The 26,678-nt window shown below is 45.8% G+C and overlaps 2 protein-coding genes across 2 annotated transcripts; both read right to left on the bottom strand.

Moving 5' to 3' along the window:
- Positions 1-2,159: 2,159 nt before the first annotated feature.
- On the bottom strand, positions 2,160-4,022 carry LOC128908655 (kelch-like protein 10). Its single transcript, XM_054199302.1, is given in 5 exon segments — positions 2,160-2,206; positions 2,735-3,216; positions 3,714-3,831; positions 3,834-3,860; positions 3,947-4,022. Coding segments are annotated over 5 exon segments (750 nt in total).
- A 3,473-nt stretch (positions 4,023-7,495) lies between these two features.
- On the bottom strand, positions 7,496-22,458 carry LOC128908653 (uncharacterized protein C12orf50 homolog). Its single transcript, XM_054199301.1, has 10 exons — positions 22,405-22,458; positions 20,293-20,416; positions 17,382-17,543; positions 15,961-16,038; positions 15,757-15,870; positions 10,811-10,930; positions 10,386-10,589; positions 8,807-8,896; positions 8,154-8,242; positions 7,496-7,561 (listed from the first exon to the last, which is right to left on the bottom strand). Exons 1-10 carry the CDS (start codon positions 22,456-22,458, stop codon positions 7,496-7,498), a joined length of 1,101 nt encoding a protein of 366 aa, XP_054055276.1.
- Between the last annotated feature and the right edge of the window lie 4,220 nt (positions 22,459-26,678).

The following is a 26,678-nucleotide window of genomic DNA, read 5'->3' as shown; positions in this document are numbered from 1 at the left end:
GTGCTCAAGAAATGGAGTCAGTTGCCCGTAGTTGCTATCTGTGGTCCCTCCTCATCGCTCTCTGTCTGGCTCCCTGCCCCCATCTTTTAACTCCTCCCGGCCTGTCTCTAGCCCATCACTATTTTTTCCTTTCTCTTTCTTTCTCTGGCCGGCTCCCTGATCTTCTGTTTTTCATCCCTCCCTCCCTGCCATACAGCCTGGTTTTCTCTTTGCTATTTTTGTCTTTCTCTACATCTCTCTCTCCCACTCCCTGCCCTTCTCTCTTTTCTATCGCTCTGTCCACTTGCCTGGCCTCATCTTCCTCGCTGTCCTGCAGCCTGTCCCCTTTCCTGCCTGTCTGCCTGGGCCTTCCCTCTTCCCTCTGGGCCTCCATCCCGCTCCCCGTCCCCTTTTGCTCTTCTCGTCCTGACCCTGGCCCCTGCCCTCCATCTCTTTCCCGCTCTCCCCCTGCTCCTCACGAGGATTTCTCCTCCCTCCGCTCCCTGCCCAGCTCCCCCCTGCTCTCCCCGTTGTCCCTCTGGCCCTTCCCACCCCTCTCCGCCGCTCTCTCCCTCTCTGCCCTCCTCCTCCTCTCGGCTCCACCAGGGCTCCGGGCTGATGCACTGAAGACAAACTCTCTGAGAAGAGATGGCTAAAAAATACCAGGACGTCTGGGAGGAACGCTTTGTCTGGGCTGGCCAGAGCGGTCTAGCTGGAGTTCAGCTCTCAGGGCTGGGCACGTGGAAGCAGTGGACATGGTCCCTTGTTACCCTTTACATTGCTTTTAACCCAAGGTAAACTGTTTTAAACCACTGCAAAAAAAGACTTGGCAGCCATGAGGACAGCACCGCCCTCATCTTCGCCTGGCCCACTGGCTCCTGCGTTGCCACTTTCGGGTGAGCGGTGGTGCCGTGTGCCGTGGGCGGGCAGGAGAGGTTCCCCAGCATGCCCACGCCGTGCTGGGAATGGCCTCTGCCCTGCCTGCAGAGCCTGGGCAGGGAGCGGGCAGCACGTCGGCAGGGAGGGAGGGAGGCAGGGAGGTTTTGGGGTACCGTTAAGCTCCAGGCAGTTTCTTTTCTTGCTACTAAAACTCTGTAAGATTGGTTGTTAAGCTCTGCTATGGCAACTTAACGCAAGGCTACCTTGCCTTACCCCGTGGTAACTTTTAGTCATAAGGAACACACCATGATGCATTACGGCATCCACAGACACCACTGTCAGGGTAGGTGTGCAAGTGGAGTTCCAAAGTTCAGAATTTCTAAAATAACCGTGCCACCCATACGAAAGGCATTTAGAGATGGAAAATCAAGTGCCCGCAAAAAAGCATGGGGATGAATTGGTGTTCTAGAGGAAAAAGATTCATCAGGTCGAAACTACTGAGGATAATAAAGCTTATTAATTGATCACAGATATTGAGCCACTTCCCACAGAGATGCTACAATGGTGTGATGAAATCAATAAATGTATGACACAAAGCTCTTGTCAGGCCTTATCCTCAAGACTGCGCACTATTTCTAGTCATCTGTGCTCAAGAAAGATGGATTGAAACAGAAATATACTCAAGGCCACACAAACAGACTCATCAAGGGAATGCAGAGCCTCTCTCTTCAGAGCAGATGGAAAGATTTGGCTTTTTTAGCCTAGAGAAACAAAAACTAAGAGAAGAGATGATTGCTCTCATCAGTAGGGCAACTCCCAAAGGAGGGAACGAGGACTTGTGAAGGTAAAGAATGATACTGGCAGAAGAACAAAGAGATGTAGCCTGGAAGTGAATAAATTTGGGCTGGGAATCAGAAGAGAATTTCCAGGCATCAGAGGAGTGAAATTCTGGAACCACACTGCAATAAGAGACCGAGCGTGGTACAGAAGAAACGTGTTTTTAAAACAGCAATTAGTAAGATTAAGAACGTGGTTATGCAGAGCAATTGCTGTGACTATCCATGGCCAGCAGCAGGGGAGGAAGCGGGGGCAGAGGGGCTGCGCTCTAGGTCAAGAAACGGGTAGAGTGTGAAGAGCCGTCTCTGAAGAATAGCCAAGAGCAGGTTGAAAGCTTATGGCTAAGAATTAGAGAGCCAGGCAACAAAGGGAGCCTTGGGGTTGGTGTCTACTCCAGGGCGCCCAATCAAGGGGAGCCTATTGGCGAAGCCTTCTTCCTCCAGCTACAGCAGCAGGCCTCGTGCTCACAGGTTCTCGTCCTGCTGGGGGACTTCCGCCACCCCGACAGCTGCTGGAAAAGCAGCATGGCGAGCTGTAGGCAATCCAGGAGACTCCCAGAGCCGAGTGCCTTGAAGATAACTTCTTGAGCCAGGTAATAGACAGCCCCACCAGAGGAGCGGCCATACTGGACCTGAAGGGCACCAACGCAAATGAGCTAATGGGTGACATCAAGATTGGAGGCAGCCTGGGCTGCGGTGGTCAGGCGCTGGTGGAGTTCACAGTCCCGAGGGGTCTGGGCATCAGGGGAAGAGTAAAGTCAGGACCCTGAATTTCAGGAAAGCAAACTTCCAGCTCTTCAAAGAGGTGGTCAATAGGACCTTCCGGGACACTGAGGAAAATCTAGTTCCTATGAAACTGATAGAAATGGCACTTGCAGATTTGCATGAGGGACATGTAAGTACCAGGAACATGGACTACAAATTCATACCACTGCGCACGTATGAGTTCAAGAGTTTTAAGCAAAGTCTTAACTGTCAGTAACGCTGAGTTTATTTAGAGAAAAAAAATCCCTTCTGTCCACACTTCCACCCTTCCTTGCCCAGCAAGACTACAACGTGCTGCCTCCTGTTCTGCAGGTCATGAGCAACCCATTTCAGAACAGCCTCGAACACGGCCTCTTCTTTCACAGGGAGCTCATCCTTCTCCAGCAGGCGTTCCAGGTCATTGAGGGAGAGCGCCAGAAACTCTGTGGACACCCTGGTCACCTCCTCGAAGTGATGCAGGATGAACTCATGGGCTGATTCTCGCAGGTCAGGACAGTAGTAGTAGCCTGTGAATCTCCAGATGCCGATGCAATTTTCCAAGCACAGCTGGGATTTTAAGTACTCGCAGCACAGTCTGACGATGTCCAGGACGTTGAACTGGTCTGCCGCGATGAGCAAACTTTCAACGTTGTCATCCGTGACGGGCACTGTCCTGGTGTAGGCGTATTCCATAAGGAGGCTCATCATTTCAGAGGAAGTGCTGGGGATTTTATAGACCTTCCTCTCGGCATTGCTCCAGTTGCTGGAGAACAAAGCCCTGAAAAAAGCAAAGCAGCGCTGGGGAAGAAAGCGGCCTTGCTGTGTGACACCCTGACCCCATTATCCCCTGTGCCTCCTTCCCCGGCCACCAATTTGGGCACTAGCAGTAGCCATGCTAGGAGGCCGGGGAGTTTTATGAAGGAATGTTTTACTAGATGGTTGTTTTAATAAGGAGCCACAGGGCAAGTGGGCACCTTGCTTCAACAAGAACACCAGAGAGTAACAGTGTGCGGGGAAGGAAAACCAGGCCCGCCAGGCTGGCCACGCTCCCAGCCCTGCACCATATCTGGGGCTTTGCCAGACAGCACTTCCAGCACGGCTGTTCCGTCTGAGCTTGTGGATGAATGTTGGTGTCCAGGGAGGTACCAGGACTAGGGGGAACTGCTGGAGGAGAGTTTGAGGGCCAAGGGAAGCGCTGGAGATACACGAAGGCACAGTGTGGCACAGAGCAGGAAATACTGTTTGGCCCCATCCCCTCCTCCTTCAAGCACTCACCTGAAGTATGGACTGCAGCTGGAGAGGATCATCTTGTGAGCAATGAATTCAATGCTGTCCACGCTGATGATCCCATCGCCCAGCTTCCCTTCCGGGCAAAGCCCATGGAAGGCGGGGAAGCCACTGCACTCATCTTCCTCTCCCTGGCTGAGGAGGAGTATGCGGCGCAAGCCAAGCTATCACCCACTTCGAAGCCTGGGGCAGTGGGAGATGCTTCTCTCTGGGGTGCTCACAGCACTTGGTCCTTGCCCTCCCTCCAACATCATAGTAGAACCCCTGCCTGTCCGGTGGCTCTGGAACGTGCCCCATAATGACATCACAGGCGTGGGGGGGGACCGGGACCGGCTGTCAGCCCCTCCACAGCCCCTCTGTGGGGCCAAGGTCTCGGTCCCCTCGGTCCATGTTGCCGTTGGGCGGAGCCGTAGGGTCCCTGGGCTCTGTGGACTTCCACACAGGAGAGGAAATAAAAGATGTACACAGCACTAGGCGCCGTCTATAAAAGACTCCAAGCTTTTAAAAGAAAGTAAAGAGGGGGAAAGAGGCATTTGGGAAACAGGAAAATAGACAGAGAAAGCAAGCTTTCAAAACAAGTAGCAGCGTATATTGCTCACTGTAAGGCATTATTGCCATGAGCATCTACCGTAGCTAGAAAAGAAAAATGCTTGCCAGCCTCACCTTGGAAGCTGTGTACCTGAAAATACAAACCGCCTCTTTCCACCAATGCAAGTAAAAATGCCACGAATACAGCAGGATTGGAAGTTTTGTTATAAATACATGAACTGCAACAGAATCCTAATCGTCTGCCCATGTAGTATTTGCATTTTCAACCCCATACAACAAGAAAAAATGCAACTCCACTGGCAGTCTCTAGAAAAGACACAATTCTAGCAGATAGGACCACATATGCAGACATGTACAGGTCTATGCAACTTGGCGGGGTTCCCATGGGTATTTGGGCTTCCCTGTGGGGGATATTGAGGGTTTTTTGGGTCCCGTGGGTGGGACTTAGGAGGATCTTGGGGGCCATTAGATGGTTCAAGGGAGGCTTTGGAGGGCATTGGGTGCCCTTGGTGGAGTTTGGGAGGGGTTCCAATCCTCATGTTTCCAATTTTCCCCAACAGGGTAAAATGCAACTTCTTTTCGGACGAGACAGGCCAGCATATGTGTTAAAATCTTTTGATGTAACCAGGAATAGTGACACGTACAATGAGTTGAAAAGAAATGTTGCAGTAGAAAATCAGCAAGGGCGGCAATCTGGTAAAGGATCAAGAAATGAAAAATTGCACGTTCGTCCCTTGCCTTGGAGCTGCAAGGGTTGCTTTCCCATTTGAAACTCTGAAGTGTCACTAATACTACATATATTAAGAAGGCTGGTACACGGGGAAGGTGGATTGCTTTCGCTCACCAGTTCTTTTCTCGTTTACAAACGTGTCACAATTGGCAGCAGGTCTCCTTTCAGAAGGGATTCAGAGATGTTCATATTCAGATACATCCAAAACTCATTTATTGCTTTAAACTTTCAGTAAACCAAGTCGCTGCTGGGTGCCTGGAGTCGGATCCCTTTTGGTGCAGAAGAGCAGGAGAGGGAAATGGCCGCTGGCAAAGGCAGGGGGCCGCAGGGCCAGACCGCCTCTTTGAGCGTGCAGACGTCTCCTCTTTTCCATCGGTCACGTTGATTTCTCTGCAGGCAGCAGCTCCTTTTCTGAGCAAACATTTTTGGCGCCCAAATTTCAGCTGTCTAGACACAAGTGGGATGGAGGATGCCCTTCTAAGCAGCTGAAGCAAGGAAGCACAGGGAAATGTCATTCCATTGTTAAAGGTGATCTTTTCTCGTTAGACACAGCAAAATCCTTTGAGTGGCCATTTCCAGGTTTGACGAGGAGTAACGTGGGCCAAAGTGCCGAGGTTCTCATGCATGCCAGTGGGATAGAGGGGATGCCCGCGGCGTGATGGAGGAGGAAGGGGGAGCCCTCTCCCCCTCGGGAGGGCACGATTTTGCTCACAGGCTGGTGTGGCTGAAGCCTGGCTGGCAGCTCAGCACCACACAGCTGAGTGGGGTGCAGGGGGAGCATCGGAAGGGGGAAAGGGAGGAAAGTGGTGGCTTAGAGACACGGAGAGTGGAAAAGAAAGCCCAAGGAAAACAAGGGATGCAAAAGAAAGCCATTGCTGACCAGCAAGCCAGCGATGCCCAGCCAGGCCCTGAGCAAGGGCAGCCCCCGCCAACCTTTGCCCCCCACACACAGTTTCATTGCTGAGCACGCTGTGGTAGGCTGTGGGATATCTCTTTGGGCGGTTGGCCTCAGATGTCCCCGCTCTGTCCCCTCCCAGCCTCTCGGGCACCCCCAGCACGCTCACTGGCTTGCAGTCTGAGGAGCAGAAAAGCCCTCGGTGCCACGCAAGCGCTGCAAGAACTAGTGCATCCCGGGGCTCTCCGGGCTCTTTTCAGCATAGCTGCAAAACAGACCCCCCGCACGACCTGCTGGGAAGAATTCTCATCGTTAACCGCTCACGGTTCAGGATGTGTTTGGCACCCTTTTAGAACCCTCCTGGCCTTCACTCGCCTGTGCCAGCGCTTGAGGCTGCTCTAGGTTCTGCCAGGCCCCCTGGGCCATGAGGGTCCCAGCCAGACCAGCCTCCAGACATGCCAGGCCCTGCAGACCTGGCCAAAAGGCTGGAGCAGAGAAGAGCTTCCCTTGGGGCGAGAGGATCTGCTGGGCTCAGCTGGCAGAGGAGGAGCTCAGGCAACACTTCAGCAAAGTGCAGATGCCCAAGTCCCTGCCGGGCCCTGCTGGGCTGCACCCTCAAGTACCCAGGGAGCCGGCAGATGGGCTGGGGAGGCCACTCCAACAGGGAGCTGTGCCTCAGGACTGCACACAAGCAACCACCAGCCCTGGGCTGGGGCGCAGCAGAGCCAGCTCTCTGCTCAGGGAGAGCCTCTTGCCCACACTGCCTGCTGGGGCCAGCAGGGGCAGTGACGGGCGTGTTTCCCCTGCGCAGGGCTGGCAGCTGCGGGAAGGCCTGGGCAGGTCAGGTGACCCAAACTGACCAATGGGGTGTTCCCTCCCAGCTCCCATGCTCAGTGGAAAAGGCGAGGCATCAATGGCTTGGGGCTGCGTCTATGGCCCCTGGCTGAGGAGGACCCTGCTAGTTTCTCTGCGGCGGGAGTTTATCTCCAGCGGGCTGTTCCCTCCACACCTTTATCAATTCTTCCTCTTAATCTTTACCCAGTCTTTTATACTTTACTTTAAATATGTGTGAAAGCATATTTTAGTTAATTCTGAAGGTTTTGTTGTGAAGTTCATTTAGTTCATAACGCAGTTCTGCTGCCCTGCTAAAATGGCAGAAATCTCAAGATCAAACTGAGCCTGAGCCCACAAACATGTGGCAAACAGCTGAACCATCTAAGAATCTGGCTTTCACATCAAAAGAGCCACTTTCTAGAATGCATTACTATTGCTGTTTCCATTAAAATCCTCTGAAACTGCAAAGTAAAACTAATCATATTTATTCATATTAGTAATTATGCATTAAAACATACTCTGTTAAAATAATTTCAACTGTCAGCGTTTCATAACAGACTAAACTTAGAGACGATATTTACAAGTGACCATAGAGAGCATACTTTCTGAATTTTTAATCAGTTTTGAAACTTTGCAGGGTACTTCCTGCATCTTATTTTTGGAATTTGCAATTTTATCATCTTTTTCCAGTTGATCCAGTTTTTCCAGTTGATAACTTCCTTCTTTCCATTTAGATTTTTCTTGTAAATTGACGTACTCGCTTCACCTCTTTCTCTTCTCTACGTACAGTTCTCCTTTTCTATTCACTTCCATGTCTTCTTGGCTCTGCTGTCAAAAGAGAACATTTTGTGCATAATTGGAGTAAAACTATATGCTCTTTCAGAAACATTTTAAGAAGTAAACTTTCAACACGAGACACAACATCGAGGTTCTACCCTCTGCTTTCAAGACAGCTGTAAAATGTACTCATGGGCCGTAGGGTATCTTGTGAATGTTTTGTAGCCTGAGCCCTTTTATGAATTTGAACCCAGGCTGATCATCCTTCAGCTGTTGAAGCTGCTTCACGAGCAATCAGAGAGACAAACAGATCGCACTCGTTCAGTCTCTGCTGTGCTTTGTCCACTGCTACAAGCCAAACACCACTGCTTGTGTAGCTCCTCACTTTAAAGGCAGGTACGTATTTTTGCCTTTCATATCAGTAATTTTGTGAAAAATCAGAAATCATGGGTTAGTTATACAGGCAAAATTACCTGTCTGCAAACAAACAAAACTGCTCTTTCAGACTACTCATAATTGCTTAGACTCTCTCAGGTTTTCAGTTGGGGAAGTTTCAAGAGCACTTTAACATTTTCTAGGAGGGGAAAGACATGTTGCTTTTACTAAAAAGACTGAATTGTAAAAATTTCTGTCAAAAAGTTACCTGAATGGTTGTTTTAAACATCGACGGTTTTGCATGTGGATTTCTTTTCCTCCAAGTTGGTGCATTATAATATCCTGAAGGGTATTTGTCTAGAGAAAAACCATAGACATTGTTTCTTAATGTCGGCTACAATTTCAGGAAATACTCTCTTGGTCTGATATGTGAATTAAATATTACATTAGCTGAAGTGTCAACAGGGCTTCAGGTGAATTGTACATCATCTCTGACATACAAGCCAGTATTAAAGACAAACTTTCTCCCTAGTACTTTAAAGATCATCTGTAACCTTGCAGTGTTTCCATCAGGGTCACAAGATCTTCTAAATGGGGCGAATCTGCCACAGATATCCTTGACCTGAACAAATTGAATGTTCCTGTCTTGAAAATCTTCCCAAAGGCATCAATTGCGTTTAGATTATAGGAGTCCATAATTCCAATCTCCTCCTTCATCTCTGCTTGCAAAAGCACTAGAGGCAGCTAATTTTCATCAGAGTATGCTGCCTAAAGACTGGGCACTTTCTGTGACATTTCTCTAAAGTCAGTATTATTAATGCTCTGGTTTTGTGTTCATTCCAGGTTAATTCCATTAAGTCCAATTATTAATTGCACATTAATCCCAAAATTTTCCATTTATATGCAACATGTAAGTATTACCATAGTTTTCCATTTGGGTCCAAAATCTTCTGTTTCTGTCAGTCTGGTTCTTTTGTTTGGAGCATTTCCCACCACATGGCTCAGGGACTGCTGAAAAGAAAAGTTGCGAAAGTGGTAATGGTTGTTCATACGATAAAAACGTTGGTCACCTTTTTTTTTGACATGCTCTATCCTTTAGTAACCTGGAAATTTGATAAGATATATTCTTCACCTTAAGAATGCTCTCTCCGTAGTCTCTGTACCAATCTGTCTACATTTAATGGAAGCAAATATTCAAAGAAAAAAGAAAAAAAAATACTACTATTCGTCCCCGAGACAAAGCAGTGATGTTGGGATTCATTTCACTTAACTTTATTCACCCTGAAAGTAGGGGTTACTCTGTATGAAGGAGGTTCCTTGTATTGGAAATTAAGAAAGGGAGGCACCTCAGGAGGGAAGTTCAGCCCAGCTTAGGAGAGGTGACTGAAACTGGCAAGACGAAATCACTTTCTTAATTTATGATTATGTAAATTATTTACCACTAAATTTCTTGATGAAGTGACAGAGAAAAAAACATGATTATCCAGAGAAACCAGGGAGATGGAAAGTAGAAAGGCAAATAAAACCCCAATTATCTACTAGATTGCATGAAGCTATATTAGCAAGGTAAAAATAAAGCGAAAGATGTAAAATTATGGTTACATCTGAAACCGATTGCAAAAAGAAAGATACAAGATTCAGAATCCCACCTGGAGGCTTCTTGTCAAATTTATGACCTAGTACGTACCATCAAGAGGACAATAGAGTATTTCAAAGATGGAAAAACAATGAAGGAAAATATCATCCTGCAAGGAGGAATGAAGTCAGTCCTCTGTCCAACATAAATCATGTGCAAAAAATAACAGTACAAATCACAAAAATTTAGAGTATATTTAAATTGATAACAGAAATTTGAGTAAGACCCAAGCCCTTGTTTATTCAAGGTGAGAAATAATCCTAAATAATGAAAACAATCATAAATCCATCACAGTCAAACCTACGGTGAAATCCTACTTGTGGATAAATACCATGCAAAGCAAGGTCATTCTTCTGTCCCCTGCTGGGAGAAAAAAGTTGAACAAGAAACGTTTCTTGAGAGGAAACTGAAATTCTACTACAAAACTACTACTATTGCTATCAGTAAGATAAGATATTGCTATCACTAAGATGGATTATTCCAAGGTTTATTAAATATTTCAAAAGAATAAATCACATAAAAGATGCTGTAGAAAGTGGGGATCAGTATGTTAGCGCACATCGGCACATCATTGCGTTCATCGCTCTTCGTTGGCAGAAAAATGAATTCCTGCTACAAAGGTGGCTAAATCAGTGTTAATGAATATTCCATCTGACCAATTATAAAGGTTCGTAAGGCTTAACATTTCTCTCTATGCATACTGCCACATCCTACTTCTGAAAATTATGCTGGATCAAATACACTCTTGCCCATATTTAGGCACAAATAACTTACTAGTCACCTGCAGGGACAAAATCAAAAGCAGCACAACACAGACAGGTATATGTGAGGCATTTTAAGCAGCCTGTGTAAGCAGGAGCCCACCTGTAGTTCCACTGAACATTGGTTCTTGGGTGACAGTGATGCTACGGTAGACTACATATGCTGATCTTTGAGGTGCTGAAGCTTGGAAATAAGTCTTTCTTCCAGTTTCTCTCAGATAAGGTGTAGAAGGAGCAGTTTCATCATCCTTACTTGGACCCCTTTGTTGGTGACATGGCTTTCCTTTGGGGTCTGAAGTATGAATTCCTAAAAGTGAAAAAACAAATGTAAACAATAATGTTGTGCTATTACTCAAAATTTGACATATTGCAGGAGACTGGAGGCTGGAAGATAAGATAAAATGAACCAAATGCGCAATTAAATTAAATGAACCACATGCCCAATTAAATGCCCAACCAAAATATATTCTGTTATTTTATTTACCACAAGATGTTCAGCAATGAGAAGCCAATGCTAAAGTATATTACCTCCATTTTCAAAGGATCTGCGATCTGTTCTGGGAATACCTGCTATAGGTACTCTCCTTCCAGAACGCTCTCCCTCTCTTTTTGAATTATTAATTTTTGTAGAAATTGTATTACCATCACCTGGAAAGGCAACAGAAAGAAGGTTTTAGCTGCTTCTGTGTAAGCATAGGGAACGGCACTGCCACTCTCTTCCTCCCACTTCTGTGAGCTACTGATTTGTTTAGTGCAATTTCCTTTAACGTCTCGGTCTATAGTCTTCCTCTCTTTTGTTAGTTATTTGGATCCTGTGTAGTGTAACTGACGTGTAACTCTCATGCTCTCTAAGAGAAGACCCTAATACACAGGTTGAAGAAAACTATGGCTCCAAAGTAAAGAACCAGCTACAAAATACCTTCTCGTTCTTTAGCTTCTCACTTTTCATGAACCCTATCTGATCGAATTTATGGTATTTTCACGATGCATGTCATCGTAGTAGTATGATGTGCCTCAGAGAACCCAACTGAAGAAATGCTTTGGGGAAGTATCTCTGTCCCTTTCTCTGAATGCATCTGTCTTTTCAGACTGTCTCAACAGCAGCTGTGAACACAGCGCCCTCACCCACTCCTCTCCTCTAAGTGCTGACTATCTGCCCAGATACATCCTTTCTCTACACTGCATTGGTGGCATATGGACCTCTGGAACACCCATGGTTGAGTCCATGGAAACCCATGCACGCCGAAGGACACCTTCTGGCTGAACTACAAATTACTTCTTCTGGCTGTAGCATCGAGATACATCCTGGACACGGGCAGTTCATGAACATAACAAAATACTGCAAATGATGAGGCTAAAATTGTCATGGCACTCGTTGCAGAGGTAAGCCCACTTCAAACTACAAACAGAACCTCTCAAGGCAAGTGGTAGTATAAAGTAGCCACAGTGCTCTTCACCTGGCCCCTGCAACTCTGGAGGAAGACGCGGCTTTGCCTGTTCTTCCTTTCCTCCTGCTAGTGTAAATAAGCACTTCTATTCCTCTCACTTTGGGCCAGAATGCAGCAGAAATTATGTATTTTGGTTTCAGTTTATGGGGTACTTTAAAGTCAAAGTTTGTCCTTTTTTTCTTTTTGCTTCAAAACCATAAGGTAATAATCGGGTAACAATTTAGCTACAATAATCAGATTGACACATTTCATACACTGCCAAATCTATTCTATAATTCTCTCGTGAAAAGGAGGAAGTCTATCCATCAAGGTATTTTGGTGTCGGTATTTTAATTTGCTGCATGTGACTAGTTTTTAAGTACACTTTATGAAGTGTAATGCTCTTTCCTTGACCATAGTTTTACCGGTTCTGTTAAGGCCTATGTTCTGTGAGATACCGCCTATGTTCAAATCTGTTTCAGTCGATGGAAGTGGAAAGCGCACAGCATGTCATGTGCTCAAACCTGTGGATGTCAAAGATTTTGGTAACTCAGGGACTCATCCTGGTCACACTGAATTTAATAAAGGATGCAAACTGGCTAAAAGCAGCAGAACTGGACCGTAACCCTCAATAACTGCTGTCATCTTGCAATGAAAGAAACTTTCACTTCAGATTGGTTTTATGCAAAGCATATAACATCCACTGCACTTGCACACCTAAAATTAGGAAATGCATCATAATTAACTACCTTTCACATTGGAATATTTTGATGCAATTGGTTCTTTTTCCCGAGGCAGTGCCTCGCATCTTTTCCCTTCAACAAATGTGTTCCTCTGTGCCACAGAACAGTCGCCTCCTGTAGGAAGGGAGTCTCATAAAGTTATCTGCACTTCAAGAGCACCCAAAGAGATGCGAACAATGCAAAGACTCTGCTCTTACAATTACGTTAAGTTTTTACCTGAAATGAATGCAAAGAATACCATGAAACCAAATAGCTAATTCATTAAGACTCACAAAAAATTAGATAAACAGTGCATTTAAAAAGCTTTCAATACATATGGGTTTAAAGAGAGATTTAATTCTAGCATTGCTTCTCATCTCTGTCCTTTTCTCTGAATGTATGTAGTTATAAATAAAGGCATATCTTAAAAGCTATATTCATACATGGATACTCATTTGTGACAGAGGATACAGAGGAGGCAGAGTTACTGAGTGCCTTCTTTGCTTCAGTCTTTACTACTAAGGCAGCCCTCAGGAACCCCAGACCCTGGAGGTAAGAGAGAGTGCCTGGACTAAGGAAGACTCGCCCTTGATCAAGGAAGATCGGGTTAAAGATCATTTAGGCAAACCTGACACCCACAAATCCATAGGCCCTGATGGGATGCACCCACGCGTGCCAAGGGAGCTGGCAAATGTTATTGCAGAGCTGCTCTCCATCATCTTTGAAAGGTCACGGAGAACAGGAGAGGTGCCTGAGGACTGGAGGAAAGTTAATGTCACATAAGTCTTCAAAAAAGGGCAAGAAGGAGGACCCGGGAAACTGCAGGCCAGTCATCCTTACTTCCATCCCTGGAAAGGTGATGGAACAGCTCATCCTGGACGTCATCTCTAAGCATGTAGAGGAAAAGAAGGTTATCGGGAGTGGTCAACATGGATTCACCAAGGGGAAATCATGCTTGACCAATCTGATAGCCTTCTGTGATGGAATGACTGGCTGGGTGGATGAGGGGAGAGCAGCGGACGTTGTCAACCTTGACTTCAGCAAAGCTTTTGACGTAATCTGCCATAACTTCCTCATAGGTGAGTTTAGGAAGTGTGGGTTAGATGAGTGGACAGTGAGGTGAATGGAGAACTGACTGAATGGCAGAGCACAGAGGGTTGTAATCAGCAGCACAGAGTCTAGCTGGAGGCCTGTGGGTAGTGGTGTTCCCCACGAGTCTTTACTGGGTCCAGTCTTGTTTAACATACTCATCAACGACCTGGATGAGGGGACAGGGTGCACCCTCAGCAAGTTTGCTGATGATACAAAACTGGGAGGAGTGGCTGACACACCAGAAGGCTGTGCCTCCATACAGCCAGACCTGGACAGGCTGGAGAGTTGAGGGGTGAGGAAGCTAATGAAATTCAACATGGGAAAGTGTAGGGTCCTGCACCTGGGGAGGAATAACCCCATGCACCGGTAGAGGTTAGGGGCTGACCTGCTGGAGAGCAGCTCTGTGGAAAGAGGCCTGGGAGTCCTGGTGGACAACAGGATGACCATGAGCCAGCAATGTGCCCTTGTGGCCAAGAAGGCCGATGGCATCCTGGGGTGCATCAAGAAGAGTGTGGCCAGCAGGTTGAGAGAGGTCACCCTTCCCCTCTACTCCGCCCTGGTGAGGCCACATGTGGAGCACTGTGTCCAGTTTTGGGCCCCCCAGTTCCTGAAGGACAGGGAACTACTGGAGAGAGTCCAGTGGAGGGCGATGCAGATGATCAAGGAAATGGAGCACCTCTCTGATGAGGAAAGGCTGGGAGACTGTGTCTGTTCAGCCTGGAGAAGAGAAGCCTGAGAGGGGATCTTGTCAATGCTGATCAATATCTAAAGGGCGGGTGTCCAGAGGATGGAGCCAGACTCTTTTCAGTGGTGTCCAGTGACAGGACAAGGGGCAACGGGCACAAGGAAATTCCATCTCAACATACGGAAAAGCTTCTTTACATTGAGGGTGCCAGAGCACTGGAATGGGCTGCCCAGAGAGGTGGTGGAGTCTCCTTCTCCAGAGATATTCCAAACCCACCTGGATGCATTCCTGTGCAACCTGCTCTGGGTGACCCTGCTTTGGCAGAGGGGTTGGACTAGATGATCTCCAGAGGTCCCTTACAACCCCCGCCATTCTGTGATTCTGTGATTCTGTGATTTCCTTGTCTGTAGTCTAAATCTATCCAAATACTTGCCAGAAATAGCTTATCAAAACCATTTTAATAACAAACATTTTAAATGTGGACATGAGAAGAAAATAATGTTGCCCAATTCTATTTAACAATTTAGGCTGGCAAAAATGGTCAGTCAGAAAAATGTGACTTCACCTGTCTGTATTATTCAAAATGGAGACAATTTTTCAATACCCATTTTTTTATTAGCACATTGTCCTACTCAAATCTGTTTTACATAAGACAGTATTATTAAGATTTTATCCCTGACATTTACACAAAACAAACAAGAATATTCTTTTTTATTTAACGTAGCAGGTCATATTTCTGCCCAGCAATTCTTAATGACTGATTTACTGGTTACTGTGGTGTCTTGTTCTGTTAAGAACATAACTCTCCCTCCTATGATGGAATTGTATTATTACTGATTCACTAAAAAACTACTGCAGATTTTTTCAGTCATGCCACTTGGTCAAGAACAATGGAGAAACATACTAAGGGAGGTAAATATTTATCAGTTTGCCTTCCTTTGACCTTAATTATGTGTGATAAAGCCCAATGTCCAAAGAAAATAGAACTCTTCTGTTACCATCTTTTATAAGACCCTTCAAGGGGTTATTTATTTAAGCTAAATTTAGTTTGATGTGTTGCTACATCTAATCATCTAGGCACCCAAGACAGCCAGCACTTGTCTTTGGCACTTCTCTTATGATCCAATAAGTAACTCCAAAAGACTGCCTGTCTCTCTTCATTTCCAATAGAAAGCCTAGATGAGAAATTTAAACTATGTTCCTAACCTTAAGGTGGTTAAACTTGGACTACATACAACTTGATCATGCAGAAAAATCACATGAAAGACCGATGTTGTGTATCTCAAGAAAGTACACATAGGGTTAACAGCCCATTTCCACCTTTTCCATCTACAATTGATTGATGCAGGGAGTCATCATGTGTGTGACAGTATATATACACAGGGGAAAAATGAAGGAAGCATTTGTGTACTCTTTGTAATACGCTGTCTTTCATTATCACTAAATTAAAAAAGCGGGGAGGACGGGCAAACTATTTAATAGTTTCTCCCTGTAACAGTAATTTAAAAACTGGTAAACACAGAGAGAGAGAAGACGGAATGCACTTGCCTTTCTGCAAGTCTCGTTCAGTAGCTTTCAAGGGTAATAGCTCATTTTTGGGACGTGAAGACACAGTTTTTGTTGACTGGTGTTCGTCAGGGTACTGAATCCTGTAATACTCGCCTAAATATACCCCAGGGGAGAAAAAAACCACAAAGTTTACTATATTGGCAGCACTGCTGTTTAGGAAAGAGTCACTAATTCCATATTTACCAGATTTATAGCACATTTCCTTTATTGCTCTTTCCTCTTCAATATCTGCATCAGTCTTAGGCACCCAATTAGAAACATCTGTAGGAAATATTTTTAAAAGATTACTAGGTATCTATACAAAGACCTTCAACAATTCTTAATAATCAAATACCATCATGAATTTAAGTTCAGTCTCAGATGTTTCTTTTCTGACTGCAGCCTCCCCTTCTGGACAGAAAAATGATCCCTTAATATTAGGTATTGACAAGTGCAATGGAATTGCAGTTACAACTCGTATTAAGAAGCTTGTGTTTGTTGATCTAAAATGATTCAAAAACATCTTCAGTCCTCATTTGCAAAATAATCTTTCATTTACACCCAAAAGGAAATCTTCCGACTAAACACGTCACCAGGGAGTGCTTGTCACAAAACCTCCGCCCAAAGTTCCTGTCCTGTAACATCTTCCAGCAGAGCTGGTGAAGTGAGTGCTCCTCATCTGTCTCGGTTAAGTCTCACTAAGATGACCAAAGCCTGACTTTTTCCGATGTTTAAGTTAAAGTGGCTTACTCAGAGCGAAAGCGAGTTAGGAAGCACTAACAGGCAGCCCCCCCAGCCAACCCGAAAGGCAGGGGGAAAGGGAAAAGCAACTCGGGTCTGCCTCAGAACTAGCACAGTCATTGCAGAGTCCACACAGGAGAGCAGGTCATTCTCTCCCTTTCACTCTCTGGGAATGTGCAATTCATTACTTCGCTCTCATCTCTAGGTGAGATACAGTCAGTGGTTTAGCAATGTTTAAAAAAACTGAAATAAATAATAATGTAAATATACACACATAGACATTCAGTTAATCTAGTGAAGAGTTTTCTCTGGGTTCTCTTCACTAGATTCAAGAATAACCTCCTGTAATAAAATGAGACTGTCTTCAGAGTTCAGGAAATCAGTTGAACAAATCATTTAAGTTGAAGTCACACAGCTATCTTTTGTAAACAAACCTGTGACTTCACCTTCAGTGATGAGTGTATACAGCCCCTGTTCCAAAGTTTGTTTCTCAGAAAAGAACTGCCTCCTAAACTGGTGATTTCATCCCCGAATTTCGAGAAATTTTGAAGAGTATTTGATGGCCATCAGAATGGTGGATCACATCATCTGAATGGTGGATCAAATTTTAAACTTTATTGAATGAAACAGAGGTATGTGAATTACACCACTACTGAAATACACAGTTAGGCATTTCACAGGAGTTAGAAAATGTTGCCTCAGTCACATCTGGTGACTACCAGTGCCAATATTTTGAAGATTAGCTGGAAACTATTTCCAAAACTCGTCAACAACTCCTTTCTAAAAATGTGATGGTTATTATGATAAATCAGTTGTGAAGTACATTGCAAGAGTCCAAACCCCCCATTCTACTTCCTTGTAAAAGAAAGAAAAAAACTGTTTACAGTTCTGTTCCTCTTCGTCGTCCTCTTCATCCTCTTCGTCATTGAGGTTTATAATCAGGGGAGGGTGAATTGGTAGTAAAATATTCTTTTGATTTCTGAGTGATTCTTGACGATGGGCTGGATGCAGCATCCCTTCTTGTACACCCTGCTGCAATGGGACATCTGCAGATAAGGACAGTATATTGATTTTATTAGGAGGGAACAGGAATATCGCGTGCAAGTTCAGACCAGCAGGTATAGTTTTAAATCATTATCATATTGAAGGAATCATTAAATAGACAGATTGCGCCTTTTAGGAAAAATCTTCTGTGAAGGCTGACAAAAGAGCATCCTCCAGCTACAGAGAGTAGGAAAAATGATGGGTACTCGCTCCTGCGAATGGACAGATGAGGCACTGCTGAATAAAGCCTTTTGGAAAGAGGATCGTTTTGATCATTCTACACTATTTGAAAAAAGCTGTCTGTCTCTTCCAGATGGTGGATAGATTAATCTGAGGCAGAAACCTTCTTTCTTCCAAGCCCTTTTAAGATATTTACAACACAGGGAAACATGTGATTAGTAATAGCTGGGCTGAAGTAAGTAAGCGAGTTTAGGCCCCCACCTGTGAAACTATTTTAAACATGCTGAATAATAGGCAGGCCTCTATCACTCCTCATGGCATCAATTTTGAAGACGTTAGCAATGCTAAGCACAGGATTACCTTTTTTTAGCTTGTGGATATTTTTTTCTATCAATTTTCTGAATCACAACTCTCTTTACTAAGTACAAAATGTAGATTTTGAGAAAGAATATGAAGTTCATGAAAGTAATTTACACTTAAGTTCAAAGAAAATCAGAAAAGATATTATTTTCCTTAGGAATTTATATCTACCCATAATATTTGCAACAAAACTATTTCAGTATGGGGGTGGCATTTTCTGAGAGCCAGGAAGTGCAATGGACTGAAAATAAAAATGATGAAAAATGGTGAGTCTATTTGTATTGTTTGAGCTGAACAATTTGCAGCTATAGATACAATCAGGATTCTGTGCATTATATTAAAAATATCAAAGTTGGGTATGTTTCCATTTTTAAAGAAATTAGATGAAGCATGGGCATTTTCTTTTATTGCAGTTGCTGTTATTCTTATGCATCTCTTGCTTGCCTACAAGGAGCATGTGTATTGTAGTAAACCCATTTTAACAACACACTGGCAGAACAGATTTGTTGTATCACATGCCGGAGAAAGGAAGATACAACACTTTAACTTCATAGAGCCTTTCTCAGTTTCCAGAATAGGGTGTTATTAGCTCTGGGCAGTGTAAGCCAAACCAAACTTAAATTAGTTTAACAAGATTTCTAACTATTAAAATGAATAAATGCACTTTCAATATTTACGATATTATTGTGGAGCACACAGACTTTGAATTTATACATACTGCAGTATAAAGAAAAAGGCTTGGGTCCATTTTCTCATTGGACATTGCTCTTCTACAGCACGCCCTTGTCCACAGTGCCTCTTGGACTCACACCAGACCCAAAAGCATGCCTGCATGGTGTGTACGGCAGCACAAGGTGCCAGGTGCCAATGCTCTGGGTGTGGGAACTGCACTAAAAGCAGTATGGACACTCGCAGAAAGAGCACTCAAGCTCTTGCCTTGGTCCTCCGTGATTAGTTCGGCTCAACATGCCCAGATACAACAGACTACCTTTTCCTGGGGGAATTTCAGGAACGCAAGGTGTTTGCTTCTGACTAGTGGTCTTCCTGGGCTTCTCTTATGACACCTGTCTACAGGTCTGGAGATAAGGCCCAGGAACAAATCTGGTTTCATAGAATCATTGAATCATAGAATCATAGGGTTGGAAGGGACCTCTGGAGATCATCCCGTCCAACCCCCTGCCAGAGCAGGGTCACCCACAGCAGGTGGCACAGGAACGCGTCCAAGTGGGTTTTGAATGTCTCCAGAGTTGGAGAATCCACCACCACTCTGGGCAGCCTGTTCCAGTGCTCTGCCACCCTCAAAGGAAAGAAGTTCCTCCTCGTGTTTAGGTGGAACTTCCCATGCTCAAGTTTATGCCCATTACCTCCTGTCCTGTCCATTTGTTCATGCATCTATAACAAGTCATGCTGACGTGCTCTCACTCTGGCTTCCGCCTGGTTTCTGACATGTGTCTTGGTTCCCTGCCCTGGACTCTTACCCTGTCCCAGGTCGGACTCTTGGTAAACGAGAGCTCCTCTTGGAAAGGACTGAAGAAAAAACCCCAACTTATAATGTGGTGGTTTTTTCCATAAATACTCTGATTTTCAGATACCGTACTGCCTTGTACACTGTTACTCTACTTAATAGCCTGCATCCAATGTTCTAGCCTGAAAAGTGTATTCAAAATGATGAACTGGAAATATACCTGCACACACAGCACTGTAATCTGATGTTTTCTATACAAGGGGGTGGGTCTCACCCACCTAACACATTGTGCTCTATCAACAGATATTGCTACTAGTGGCCCTACCAACCTCCTCCCCCCTCCACACACACTACTTTTCATTTCTCTGAAATGGTTACCTGCCTGCTCACCACTTTTGACTACTGGAGAGATGTAATCTAGCAAATACCCAAGTAAAGCACCACTTTTGCTCCGCGGACCTTAGCAACCTAAATTGCCATTTGTGCCTTTATCTTTCATGTCACTGATAGTTAGGAAGATCCTAACTAAAAAAAAAATCACATGGCAACCCTATTCAAATGCCAATACAATTTCTTTCTTTGCCTTCAGCTTGCTGGGATAGCAGATCATACCTGATGGATTTTCCATGCTACATTTCTTGACTTCAATGCATACAAGGTAAGCATGGGCAGTAAGCATCAGAAGGACATTTCCCTGTATTTACTTACTCTCATAAACAACTTGTTGAGAAAATATTTTTACTCACTGTTACTAGGTGGCAAAAAAAGTCCATTAATATAACGAGGTTTGCTATGATGGAAGACACAACTGATCCTCATGCAGCCTAAGGGTTGTCTTTCCCAGAAACAGGAGATGTTGCTGTACTTTTGCTGCAGGAGAAAACAGTTTTCAGATATTGCAAGTACAACAATAAAAACAGACTAAATGGTGACATGGACAGTGGGATTGAGTGCACCCTCAGCCAATTTGCTGATGACACCGAGCTGTGTGGCACAGTTGACACGCTGGAGGGAAGGGATGCCATCCAGAGGGACCTCGACAGGCTGGAGAGGTGGGCCCGAGCAAACCTCATGAAGTTCAACCATGCCAAGTGCGGGGTCCTGCACCTGGGTCACAGCCATCCCAGACACAAATCCAGGCTGGGCGGAGAATGGATTGAGAGCAGCCCTGAGGAGAAGGACTTGGGGGTGCTGGTGGATGAGAAGCTCAACATGAGCCGGCAATGTGAGCTCCCAGCCCAGAAAGCCAACTGCATCCTGGGCTACATCAAAAGAAGCGTGGCCAGCCCGTTGAAGGAGGTAATTCTGCCCCTCTACTCCGCTCTGCTGAGAGCCCACCTGGAGTACTGCGTCCAGCTCTGGAGTCCTCAGCACAGGAAGGACATGGACCTGTTGGAATGGGTCCAGCAGAGGGCCACCAAAATGATCAGGGGGCTGGAGCCCCTCTGCTGTGAGGACAGGCTGAGAGAGTTGGGGTTGTTCAGCCTGGAGAAGGCTCCAGGGAGACCTTATAGCAGCCTTCCAGTACCTGAAGGGGGCCTACAGGAGAGATGGGCAGGGACTCTTTATGAGGGAGTGTAGCAATAGGACAAGGGGTAACGATTTTAAACTGGAAGAGGGGAAATTTATATTAGATATTTGGAAGAAATTCCTTACTCTGAGGGCAGTGAGACACCAGCCCAGGTTGCCCAGAGAAGCTGTGGCTGCCCCATCCCTGGAGGTGTTCAAGGCCAGGCTGGATGGGGCTTGGAGCAACCTGGTGTGGTGGGAGGTGTCCCTGCCCAGGGCAGAGGGGTTGGAACTGGATGATCTTTAAGGTCCCTTCCAACCCAAACCATTCTATGATCCTATGATTATACATGGTGTACTGCTGTGAACACAGCCAAGAGGTTTCTTGACAGTGACAGAATCTGCACTTGGAACTCCCCTGAGGAAAATGACCTTGTGGGTAAGTCACACTAGATTCCCATGCCCTAGTGGTTGCCTTAAATGAGAATTGCCTTTTTTAAAACCTTTCAGTTTTAATTAATGGGGGAGATGATTCAGTAGTCCAGGTATAACAGTACGGCAACAAACATAAACTCGGGTTTATATCCTGGATATGAAACATATCCTAGCTGAGAGCTGTGAATGCCAATTTGCCAGTTATTTCTTAATGAGTTTTGGGGTAATGTTTTAGAGGAAAACAAAGTCACACTTGAAAATATTTGAATATTTGAAGGCAAGTTTCACCCAGTTCCAGACATTATCAGATGGGTCTAGGAGCAGCATCTGAAAAACACGCCGCTTTTGGACCGTAGCCAGTGTGACTGTGGAATCCCCTGGGACACGGTGGGGCCTGGAGCCAAAGCCCATCGCCCAGGCATTGACGCCTAAATCCCTAGTGCTGAGATGGAGGCAATAACAGAGAGCCCTACACTCACCTCTGGCTTTTCACCAGGTGGAATATAAATATTTCTTGGAAGAATAAACCCGTTTTGAAGGACTTTGGTTTAGATAACTGATTTTGCAGAAAGTCAGGTAGTCGCCGTAAGCAGAAATTACAAACATGGCCTATTTATTCAGAATGAATATAATGTTGGTTGAGTAAGAAAGTGATGAGTGATCTTTATGCGCGGTTTTTAACTTGTGTGTTCCTTAAGTATCTGAGCTCAGTTCATGGGAGAAATTGTCCATAGTTTAGATGACCCTTAGCTCTTCTCACCACTTCCAAAAATCAGATATCTGATCTACAGATGCAGCCATAACCAGGCAGAGTGACATACCAACTTCTAACTTTACATAATAAACCTCCCTTTAAACACAGATGTATCAAGTAAATCAAGGATACAAATCACTCTAAAATCTACAGCACTCACCTGTGCGTTGGGGGAATAAAAATGGAAATAGCGGTCATTCCCAGCTGTGGCCATTTTCAGCTCTTGTGCCTTACCTCTTGCTTTCAACCTCCACTCTCTCAATACCAACAGAACATACGTTAAAATGTTAAAGCTATCAACATTGAGGCAAACCGTATTCTTATCCAGCAGTTTTCTTTCAAAAAGTAGACCTTCAGAACCTTAGCTCTGCTTCTTTTTTCAAACAAAACTCCAACTGGCAGTGAAATACACTCAAACGAAGGAGGTGGTACCTGCTCCAAGCTTGTTGAACTGACGAAGGCAGTTGCCAACCACTATAGAATGTTACATTTCCAAGGTTCCACGGTTGCCAGCACTCCTCCAGCTTGTGACATCAGCAAGATGGTTCTATGGGACCTGTCCAGCTTGAATATCTTCCTTTGCCTCCATTGCTTCAGAATGTAGTACGGAAATTCTGACCTTTTCAAAGAGTCTCCCATTCCGCTGCTTCCTTGACGTAAAATGGAAAAAAAACAGATGGCGGGGCTTAAATAGTACCCAGCTTCTTTCCATGGGAACTGTGGTCTTTGATAACACAAAGACAAACCTTGTTCTTTGACTGTTTTTTAACCAAAATCCTTGTGCCCGGTGTGTTTCTTACTGTACCTCTGTCTTTGGATGGAGAAGCGTGCTGCTTCCTGTTAGTACACTGTTAGCCATTAACTGCTCACATTTCCTTGTTACATGGGTTTCCTTGCTTTTTCTTGCTTCCATGATGTCCACCGCCACAGCTCAAGCAGAAAGAACAGTGTACGCTTGTGTCCCTAATTAGCACCTCCCTTCTCATTCAGGTCCCAGGCTGCCCTGAACAAAAATAGGGGGGAAATGAAGTTTCAGTCCTGGAAAATGGTCAGGCATACTGTTATCCCCAGGACATGGGGTCGCGGGTACAACACTGAGTGACATCAGTGACTTGGAGATAAACACTTCAGAGCACTGTTAGACCAAAACCTGGGAACTTAGGAGTAAAGCAGAAAAGGAAGCACAGAAAGGAAAAGGAGACGCGACCTTAAAACAGAAGGATGCCATCACTCAAAGAGTGCTAAGGGTACAGATGAAGCCAAAGAGAAGGGAGGCAGATACAAGGCAGAATTGAAGAGAGAAGACCAGAAGGTCATGTGACTGGTGGCTCCTTGGGAAAAAAAGGAACAAAACCCACAACCACTGGACTGGACGGACTAATCACCTGTACTGTACACTGTGGGTCTGCCAGTGGGAAGGATGACAGATGTGTACATGAAAAGCAGGTGCCAGTGACTCCATGGGCACAAACAGTACGAGGCTGGCTCAGTGGTGGTGACACCCAAGCTGGGAAGAAGTACGAAGGCTTTGAAACGACTCGAAGTCTTCTTGTCTCACTAGGAGCCTATCAGCTTGTTTGTAACTCAAGTATCAGCGGATGGCCCAAAGACTAACCGCAAAGGAAAATACCACATGCCTGACCACTGGGGCTTTGGCACTGGAATAAAGTGATTTCTACAGGGATGACTTCACCTAAGCGCAGAATGAAACTGCTCACTGGGATCAAGGTGGGGAGTACTGGCAAGAGCTGTGAACAGACAAATGATGTGAAAAGGCTCCCACAGTTGCGTAAGCCCAGCAACTGACTGGGGCACACAGGGGAGGGAAAGCTCAGGAAAGCATGGGGAACGACTGCCAGTGGGCACGAGCAGCCAGAGTAGGAAAGTGCTAACACTGCCAAGAGCTATGCAAGCAAGGGCTCTTTGTAGCTGTACAGCTGTGCCTAAATGAGGCACGGCAGAAGGTATGGTCAGGAAGAATGAATTCTGTACTGGGTTTGCGTGGCAAGGTTTTGGTAGCGTGGGGGCTACAGGAGTGGTTTCTGTGAGAAGCTGCTTAAGCTTCCCCCACGTCTGATAGAGCTCCAGGACGGACCCACTGCTGGCCAAGGCTGAGCCCATCAGCAACAGTGGTAGCACCTCTGTGATATTATATTTAAGAAGGGGAAAAAACTGCTAGGCCACAGCAGCTGGAGAGAGGATTGAGAAAATGTGAGAGAAACAGCAAGGGACCCCACGCTGGAGCAGGGGAAGGGTGTGAGGAGGAAGGAGTGGCAGAGACAAGGTGCGGCAAACTGACTGCAACCCCCATTCCCCGTCCCCTTGCGCTGCTGACCAAAGGGATATTGCATACCATGGGGCGTCATGCTCAGTTTAAAGCTGGGGGATAGAAGAAGGAAAGGGGCGCGTTCAGAGCGATGGTGGTTTTCTTCCCAAGTCACCATTACACTGATGGAGCCCTGCTTTCCTGGGGATGGCTGAACACCACCCTGCCGATCCTGAACTCCTTATTTTGCTTTGCTCACGCATGCAGCTTTTGCTTTACCTATTAAACTTTCTTCATCTCAACCCACGAGTTTTCTCTCTTTTCCAATTTTCTCCACCCTCCTGCCGGGGGGGAGCGAGCAAGCAGCTGGTGGTGCTTAGTTGCCAGACAAGGTTAAACCACGACACTCTCTAAGTTGTTGTTCCTTCATATAGAAAAAGCCAATGGGGGATTAGATTTGGAACTGGTGTACGCTATTTTTTTTGGTTTTCAGAGTGCAGGCAAGGGGTTATGATTGCTAGGGAAGAAGCGGGGTGGGAGGGTGGGAAAACCAGTGGGTAAGGTTTATCACTGCCTTGAAAATTGTTCTTTTTCATGTAATCTTCATAAAATTTTCATTATGCTGTATGTTACATTTACAAATCTGAGTACTAAAATATAAAACATCCACGTAATGTAACAAAAACCTGTAGAAGGTTGTTGTTTTATGAATTCTGAATTCTATTTTGAGACTTTTGCAAGACAAGGACTTGCTTTGTATTCTGCTAGCAGAAAGAGAGAGAGGCCAGCTTACAAGTCAAAATTGGCTGGGGGTGTAGAGGTAGGGGTGATGATTATACAGGAAAATATTTGAATCCGTTAATTTGAGCTCCGTTAATAAAAATATACTTAATACACAGCCTTCATGTTAGCCTTTTTTGGCTCATTTATGATTGTCTTTAGGCTATTTAATTCTCTGAAAAAGATTCCAAAATATCCATTGCCTTTTCAGCTGATGCAGGAACCTTCTATAAACCAGGTTCTTAAGAAGGAAGAACGACGCCAAGGTAATTATTTCATTCTATAGTTATCCAGCCATTCCAAGCCTGTCTCTGTAAATTTCAGCAGCCATCGGCTGAAGGGTCAGTACTGAAGGGACATAAACCATTAAGGCCAGTAATCTACCCCTTCAGAAAGGAAAGGTAAGCAGCAATTGTGGTGCTAAAGGGTTGGGCTACAATTTACGACTCAGAATTTTTAGCTGCTTCATGGTGGGCTTACTGTAGGTTTTCTGTATGTTATTTAAGATTCATGGTCAGAAAAATGAGAGCATGTGTGGTCTCTAGGGAGCGAAAATCACAGCAATCACACGATCGGGCCGTGCCGGGAGCAGAGGCTACAGCCCCTGACACAACATGGCCGCCGGGAGCCCTGAGCCGGGACTACAGCTCCCAGCGTGCCCCGGGGCGCCCCTTCCTGCCCTCTAACCCCTGCAGGAACCAGGGCCGCCTCCCCGGGGCTGCCCCGGCCCAGGGCCAGGCCTCGGAGCCCGGAGCCCTGGTGGAGCCGAGAGGAGGAGGAGGGCAGAGAGGGAGAGAGCGGCGGAGAGGGGTGGGAAGGGCCAGAGGGACAACGGGGAGAGCAGGGGGGAGCTGGGCAGGGAGCGGAGGGAGGAGAAATCCTCGTGAGGAGCAGGGGGAGAGCGGGAAAGAGATGGAGGGCAGGGGCCAGGGTCAGGACGAGGAGGCGGAGAAGGACAGAAGAGCGACAGCCTCCAGGGCTGAGGTGGGGGAAGACCGAAAGGGGATGGGGAGCGGGATGGAGGCCCAGAGGGAAGAGGGAAGGCCCAGGCAGACAGGCAGGAAAGGGGACGGGCTGCAGGACAGCGAGGAAGATGAGGCCAGGCAAGTGGACAGAGCGATAGAAAAGAGAGAAGGGCAGGGAGTGGGAGAGAGAGATGTAGAGAAAGACAAAAATAGCAAAGAGAAAACCAGGCTGTATGGCAGGGAGGGAGGGATGAAAAACAGAAGATCAGGGAGCCGGCCAGAGAAAGAAAGAGAAAGGAAAAAATAGTGATGGGCTAGAGACAGGCCGGGAGGAGTTAAAAGATGGGGGCAGGGAGCCAGACAGAGAGCGATGAGGAGGGACCACAGATAGCAACTACGGGCAACTGACTCCATTTCTTGAGC

The sequence above is a fragment of the Rissa tridactyla genome, chromosome 4, assembly GCF_028500815.1.
Source record: "Rissa tridactyla isolate bRisTri1 chromosome 4, bRisTri1.patW.cur.20221130, whole genome shotgun sequence".
NCBI classification, from domain to species: domain Eukaryota; kingdom Metazoa; phylum Chordata; class Aves; order Charadriiformes; family Laridae; genus Rissa; species Rissa tridactyla.
Note: the sequence above shows the minus strand (reverse complement) of the source record. Positions and strands in the feature narration are given on the sequence as shown.